The sequence below is a fragment of the Plecotus auritus genome (genome assembly GCF_963455305.1).
Source record: "Plecotus auritus genome assembly, chromosome: X".
In the NCBI taxonomy this organism is placed as follows: domain Eukaryota; kingdom Metazoa; phylum Chordata; class Mammalia; order Chiroptera; family Vespertilionidae; genus Plecotus; species Plecotus auritus.
In genome coordinates, this window is record NC_137784.1 from 114,589,378 (window position 1) to 114,597,564 (window position 8,187).

General features: G+C 37.4%; 1 protein-coding gene across 4 annotated transcripts in view; it reads left to right on the forward strand.

Moving 5' to 3' along the window:
• The window catches only part of LOC308240400 (integrator complex subunit 6-like), a 71,481-nt gene extending 68,205 nt beyond the window's left edge, over positions 1-3,276 (forward strand). For all 4 annotated transcript variants that reach the window (XM_080653339.1, XM_080653340.1, XM_080653341.1 and 1 more), the window contains 3 exons: positions 375-746; positions 1,840-1,933; positions 2,299-3,276. In XM_080653339.1, coding sequence (XP_080509465.1) covers positions 375-746; positions 1,840-1,933; positions 2,299-2,407 — 575 coding nt within the window. In that variant the 3' untranslated portion in view covers positions 2,408-3,276. The remainder of the gene's footprint in view (positions 1-374; positions 747-1,839; positions 1,934-2,298) is intronic.
• The last annotated feature ends 4,911 nt before the right edge of the window (positions 3,277-8,187 follow it).

The following is an 8,187-nucleotide window of genomic DNA, read 5'->3' on the forward strand; positions in this document are numbered from 1 at the left end:
GTTTGGTGTCAAGCTTAGTAAAGCATGACATTTTATAGGTAAATTACAGAAATCATGACATCAAGTGAGACTTGCTGATTTTCAGCTTGTAAAGCATAAGCTGCCACTAAACCACGAGTGCCAGGGATCTGAGAATATTAGTTGTACTATCTTACTTAGTTTCCATATGTAATCATAGTGCCATGAAGAAAAGAAAGTGGATTAGCTGTATTATCTTCCTGAGTTCAATTTGAAGGGTCTCAGACTCCATCTGGTAACATCTTCTTGCTTTATGAAACAACTAATTTCCTCAAAACTGAGGAGCACTGGGGTCTACCTGCGGAGCTGATATAATACACCTACCTCACAGCTCAGCTTCTTAATTTTGTTTCCAGATGCTACTGTCACTCACGATGTCCATGAGGAGAAGATGGAAAATGGTCAAATCCTACCTGATGGCTTCTTGTCAAAATCTGCTGCACCAGAGCTTATGAATATGACAGAAGATGGTATTCCACCCAACCGATTGGATTCTCTGTCTGATGACTTTACTAGTCTAAGGAAAGATGTACTGATTAACAAACCTGGTAGTAATGCACTTGTTGGAGGAAACAAAAACTGCCGTGTCCCCGCAGATGATCAGAAAGTCTCAGTAACAACTTTCAGAACTGTGCCAAATACATTGCAGATAACTCCTGCTATGGCACAAGGAATCAATGCTGATATAAAACATCAGTTAATGAAAGAAGTTCGAAAATTTGGACGAAGTAAGTAGTGAAAGAACATCTATGAATCGTATAATGGGAGGTCCCCCTCATTGTAAAATTCAGAGTAGATTCAAGCTCTCTTGCGGTGCATTTTGGGGAAGCATTGGGTTTTCACATAATTTAAAGTGATTCCTCGCCCTAATCGGTTTGGCTCAATGGATAGAGCGTCGGCCTGGGGACTGAAGGGTCCCGGGTTTGATTCTGGTCAAGGGCATGTACCTTGGTTGCGGGCACATCCCCAGTGGGAAGTGTGCAGGAGGCAGCTGATCGATGTTTCTCTCTCATCGATGTTTCTGGCTCTCTATCCCTCTCCCTTCCTCTCTGTAAAAAAATCAATAAAATATATTTAAAAAAAATAAAGTGATTCCTCTTGCTTTAACTTTAAAGATGCAATACACCTTTTTCTCCCCCCCCCCTTACTTAATTGTAATAGTTTCCTTTTGCTGCTATAACAAGTTACCACAGACTTTGTGGCTTAAAACTATATTACTTTACAGTTGTAGAAGTCAGAATTCTGAAATGATTTTCACTGGGCTAACATGAAGGTGTTGGAAGGCCAGCATTCCTTCTGGAGAATCTGAAAAGAATCTGTTTCCTTATCTTTTCCAGTTTCTATAGGCTGCCTGTGTTCCTTAAATCATGGCTCCTTCCTCCACCTTCAAACCTCTATCCTCTGCTACCATCCTTACATCTTTTCTCTCTGACTCTAACTCTACTGCCTTCCTTTTAGAAGGATGTCTGTAATTATTTGGGCCTATATGCACAAACCTGGGTAATCTCCTCATCTCAATATCCATCACTTAATTACATCTTCAAAATAAAGTCCCTTTTACCATATAAGGTAACATATTCAGAAGTTTGGGGATTAGGACATGGGCAGTGTTGGGCACCATTAGTCAGCCTACCACATTTGATTAGTGTTTATAAGTGTTTCCTTAGTAGATATGTACAGATGGTTTGATTTGAATGCTTAAAAAACAAATTATAACTAACTTCCACCCATGAAGAATGATTGCTTAAGGATGTGTAAAGATTGAATTTTATTTCCCATTCACATTTTTTAAATACTAAAGTTTTTTTTAAATATCTTCAGAGTATGAAAGAATTTTCATTTTGCTCGAAGGAGTGCAAGGACCTCTTGTAGTCAAGAAACAATTTGTTGAATTTACCATCAAGGAAGCTGCAAGGTGGGTGTAAAGAGGAGCTTGTTCTTTTTTAAGCACTAGGGCCCAATACAGGACTGGGGGAGGAATAGGCTCTGCCATGCTTTGCTCAAACCCTGCCCTCACTCATGGTTGAATCTCTTCAGAGGCATTTAGATATCTGAGTCCAACTCATTCATCCTATTCTGTGGAGCCTTATAGGCTCACCACAATCTGAAGTGGGCTTAGGCCCTAAGTGGCACTGTTGGCACTTGCTAAACCCTACCTTTACATGAGGAGACATTTCTATTCTATGTCCATTGTCAGTTCCAATTGTATCCAGCATAGTGCCTTGCATATCATAGTGCTTTAAGTATCTATTGGTTAATAACATTTATCTTTATTTTTAGGTTTAAAAGACGAGTCTTAATCCAGTACCTTGAGAAGGCACTAGAAAAAATGGATTCCCACCACCTTCTTAACAATGTTAATCACATCAACAGCAGATCTTCATGTTAATGCAAAGACCAAGGAGAAAATAAAGGACAAGTTTTCTGTGCTGTAGGATGGAACAGGATATTGTTGAAGCTTCCTAGAATGCTTTAGTCAAGGGAATTGCCTTCCACAAGCTAAGAAAAAGCTGTGTAAATTTTTATATTTTATGAATTTCCAGCAGTAAAAGCTGGCTTTTGCCCTAAGAATTTTCTCTGAAAGCATTAATTTGTGTTGTTTCTTTTCCCAATTGAATTAGGTAATGCTATTAATGCAGCAGGTTAAATTCAGTAAACACTGTCGCCCCTACCCCAGGTGATAAAGGTTCACTCATCTGGGCATTTCCAGAGTGACTAGGGCCCACATGTAAATAGAGCACTACTTGGTGCTCTTACTATGTCCTTTAGAAAGAATAGATGTTCAGAGTCCAACTGATAATCTTATGTCTGCTGAACAATGTTTTCAACAATTTCCAGCTGTGCCTTTTAAACAGTGACATATTCAGGACAGTTTGAATCAAAGAGTAAAAAAGCTGCTATTCGGGTAATTTATTTCTCTGTGGGAGGGGGGGCAGGGAGAGTCAACAAACAATCTACCTCCAACTCTCTTCTATTTTGTCTAGAGACATTACAAAGTGCACCTGAGGCTGCCCCAACCCCTGACATTTGTTCTTGCATGTGATGACAGTAAGTCTTCAGGTGGACTTGTGCATTTTGTGCTTTGAAAGCACTAAAGAAAAAAGTATGTATTATTTCCTTTAATATTTATATAAAGGTTTATATGGAGCAGTATTGTTATGTTTGTATTAATTTGAAAAAAATATGCATACAAAGAGATTTTGACTTTGAATATATGAAATAAATCCTTTTATTGATTTTCACAAGTTTATTAATGCTAGAGAAATTTCTAGTTTTGTCTTTCTTGTGATTTGTTATTCCTTTCAGAAAAAAAGTACAGTTCAATTAAGGTGTTAACATAAGGATTTAAACTTCAAATGTCACTCATAGAACTGAATGATGTTGGTGCAAATGGTGTAGAGTACTCTGGAGGTCAATCACTCTCCAGAAACACTAAAAACACTGGGGAGCGGCGGGGGGCGAGGAGACTGTCAGAATCAATTTTATTGGAATTCTGGAAGATAGTCAAAAGTTCATAGCAACCAACCAAATTCTGAATCAGGATAAAGGCCATTGAAACATGATAGGAGAGTCTTGTGGCATTTTCACTTGTTCTTTCCCCATTCCTTTCCCTGGCATAGCAGTGGTCTTGAAGACGGCAGCCTGCATTCCTAGTGTGGGTCCCTGGTTCTTCAGGGAGGAGAGTGGACCTTATTCCCAAGGAATTATGTTTATCTGTTTGAAGCTATCTCGGTGGCTCCCTGAAGGTTTGATAAAGGGGGATTGATTGCTTGTTTCATCTAACTCCAAACTCTCTTAAGGTGGAACATCAACTATGTGGAGAATGGTCCTCAAAAATATTGAAAGGCAAGTGAACAAGCTGCTGCTGTTTATAAAAAAACAGTAGACATGCCAAAATCCTGGGAGAAAAAATTGGGTAGTGAGATACTTTGGAGAATAAGGGCTTTGAAATACTCCCATGTATACCTGGGTTACTAGAAAACCATGTGCATACCCTGGGCAAGACTCAGAGTCAGAAGAGACCTGAGAAGACTGTAAGATTTCACCTCTGCCTCATCTTTAGGCTCAGCACAGTGACAGATAGAACAACTAGTCAGAACATCAATAAGAAAATAGAGGACTTGAATGACACTATAAACCAATTACATCTAAGACATCTTCAGAATATCCCATCCCAAAACATCAGAGTACATTCTTTTCAAGTGCTCATAGTATTCTCAAAAATTGACCATATATTAAGCCACAAAATAAATCTTAACAAATTTTCAAAGATTGAATCCATGCAAAGTAACTTCTTTGCTATAATAGAGTCAAACTAGAAATCAATAACAGAAATTGGACCCTCGACTCATACCATATACAAAAAATAAAAATGAACAAACACCTAAATATATATGAGCTAAAATCATAAAAATCTTAGAAGGAAACTTTGTAGTGAACCTTCATGACCTTGGATTTGGCAGTAGTTTTTAAAATATTACACAAAAATCATAAGCAAAAAAAGAAAAATACAAGTAATTAGACTTCATCAAAATTAAAAGTTTTTGTACATCAAAGACTCTATCAGAGAATGAAAATTCAACCCATAGGATAGGAGAATATTTGCAAAGCATGCATCTGATAAGAGTCTAGTATCCATAATATAAAACATTTGAAAAGATATATCATCAAAGAACATATAGAACTGGCATACAAGCACGTGAAAAGATGCTCACTATCATTAGTCATTAGGGACATGCAACTCAAAACCACAATAAGATACCATTTCACACCTACTAGGATGATAATAAAAGAAAAAGGAAAATAACTAGTGTTTAGGATGTAGAGAAACTGAGACCTTCATACATTGCTGGGAATGAAGTACTGATACATGCTATGACATGGATGAACATCAAAAGCATTATGCTAAGTGAAAGAAGCCAGACAAAACAGGCCACATAGTGTAAGATTCCATTTATATGAAATATCAGGAACTGGCAAATCCATAGACAGAAAGTAGATAACTATTTGCAAGGGGCTGGAGAGAGGTGGAAAATGGGGAATGACTGTTAATGGAGTTTCCTTTTAAGATAGTGACAAAGTTCTCGAACCAGATAGTTTTATGGTGATTGCACATTATGAATGTATTTTAGGTTATTGAATTGCACATTTTTGAAAGGCAAATTTTATGTGTTATTTACACAACAAAATGCTCTAGAGTAGTCCAGCTTCCATCTGAAGCCACTTTATGCTATATGGAGCAGAATGATTGCCCATCTCAGCCTTGCTCAAATTCCTGACATACCAAATTATGAGATGTAATAATCGTTTTTTTAAATCACTAACTTATGGTTTCCAGACCCACATGCAAGGAGCTCAGAAGTCTACACTCCAACTCAATAACAAGTAAAAGGCTGAACAGACTGGAAAATCAACTCTTCTTAGATCTGTAAGAGAAGAGAGAGCAGGGTAAAACATTGTCCCCAATATTGGAAAGACAAACAGACAAATAACAGGGAGTTATGACTTACTGGAGCAGATCCTCATGACCAGAAACCACCATGGGAACCAGTGCCAGGGTAGCAAAATCTGAACTATAATGTACAAACTGCTGGATGCTCAGTGTGGACAAACTGAGAGAAAAACCAACTTTTGGTTATCAAGATGTCAATTCTTCCCAACTTGATCCATAGATTCAATGCAATTCTAGTCAAAATTCCACAAGTTGTCTTGTGGATATCAATAAATTAATTCTAAAGTTTATACAGAGAAGCAAAAGATCTAGAATAGCCAACACAATATTGAAGGAAAAGAACAAATTTGGAGGCTGACACTACCCAACTTCAAGACTTATTATAAAACTATAGTAATCAAGACAGTGTGGTATTGGCAAAAGAATAAACAAATAGAGAAATGGAACAGAATAGAGAACTCAGAAATAGACCCACATAAAATAGTCAACTGATCTTTGACAAAAATCAAAGGAAATGCAACGAAGCAAAAATAGACTCTACAGCAAATGATGCTGGAACAACTGGACATCCACATGCAAACAAAAAAAAATGTAGACACAGACCTACACCCTTCACAAAAATTAACACAAAATTGGTCATAGACCTAAATGTAAAATGCAAAAGTATAAACCTTCTAAAAGATAACATAGGAGAAAACCTAAATAATCTTGGGTATGATGATGACTTTTTAGATATGATACTGTAAGCACAACCCAAAGTCCATGAAAGAAAAATTGACAAGCTGGACCTCATTAAAATTAAAAACATATACTCTGCAAAAGACAATGTCAAGTGAATGGGAAGTCAAGCCACAGACTGGGAAAATAATATTTGCAAAAGACATATGCAATAAATGACAACTCTCTAAAATATTCAAAGTATTCTTAAAACTCAACAATAAGAAAGCAAATAACCTGACTAAAATAATGGGCCAAAGATAACATATCTCATCAAAGATGATACACAGAAAGCAAATAAGTATAAGATGTTCCACATCATATGTCATCAAGGCAAATGAAAACAAAATGAGATACCACTACACTACTAACAGAATGGACAAAATCCAGAACACTGATAACAAATGCTGGTGAAAATGTAGAACAACAGAAACTCTTATTCATTGCTGTGTGAACAGCCAACAAGAAATCAAAGACTTCAGTCCCACATGGCAAGAAACTGAATTCTGCCAATAATCTGAATGAATTTGGAAGCACATTCCATCCTACATCTTTCAGATGAGAACACAGGTTGGCTAAAATTGTGATTTTGGCCTTTTAAGACCTGACGCAGAGAACCAACTCAAAACTGTTCAGACTTCTGAGCCACAGAACTGTGAACTAAGAAATGGGTGTTATTTTAAGCCACTAAGTTTGGGGTAAATTTTTAAGCCACTAAATTTGGGTAATGTGTTACACAAAATAAAAACTAATACACACAACACACACACACACAAACTAATACACTCTCTGAATCCGCACTCATATCCTCATATTGAATTCACTAAAACCAGTTGGCTTAAGAAGCAACATGTAAGGCTTTTCTTTAGGTATTTCATTATAGTATGCAGCTACTGCCTATGTTAGTTTTCTTCAGAACAAAAAGAGAAGTTGTATAAGTAATTTACAGTCTATTTCATCGGATGTATAGTTAATTTAAAATGTAGTATATATGAAGAAGCAATTCTGGATTGGTGGAGCAAGGACCCGTGAAAATCCATTCTGGCATGAAAGCAATGGGAACACTGGCAAATATTGTCAAGAACTCTTGGAATTAACAAAATGTTTGCAACAACCTGAAGAGTGTTTATTCAAGGAAAATGGCTAGATAACAATACAAACAGTGAATGCTGGGATGTTGTAACTTGCACTATTCCTACCCTCCCCTTCTCAGCTCTGTGGTAGCCTTGAAACCAATGACCTCTATTCTAGAGTAGTTCTGATCGCCAGCAACCTATCAGCTACCGGAGAGGACAAAACTGATTGGAGCTTCCCAGCACCTCTATTCTCAGACAATTGTCACTACTTGATGTGCCTGGTGACTCCCTGAAAAGCACTGTTCTTGGGATTTGTTAATAATTCAATAGTCTGAGATCTCACTCTGTGGATAGCCCTATTCATTACCTGAAGGTACAAGGTAGGAATTCTTGTAATGCAGTGTTGAATAGAAGGGATAACAGTGGACATCCTTGTCTTGTGGATTTTTTTTAATCGTATAGGAAACATTTCCAATTTTTCACCCAGGAATACTGCATGCTATAGATTTCTGGTATATACCTTTCTTAATAAATGCTTTTAGATTTTTCTTCATAAATAGTTATTGCACTTTATCCCATGTGTTTTCTGCACTCATTGCAATGATCGCATGACTTTCCTCTTTTAATCTATTAATAAAGTGTGCTAGTTGTATTGCCTGTAAGCTCCAAATTCATACTTTTTTCCTGCTTTGTGAAAATGTTCTGGGTCCTCCCTTTAAATTTTTCTCATGTGGCAGTAGTTAATGAGGATTGTTCACTAGAGGGCGGCAGAGACAGGGAAAGGGAAAAGTTTTGCTTCCTAGTTCAGGTATGCTGGCACTGCTGACTCCTGCTGAGCACCAGGCTTCTCCACCACTGGGCTTGTCATCTCACTTGGCTTCTCCAGAGCCTGGCTAGTGCCGGTCATGGTGGCCAGGATCACTC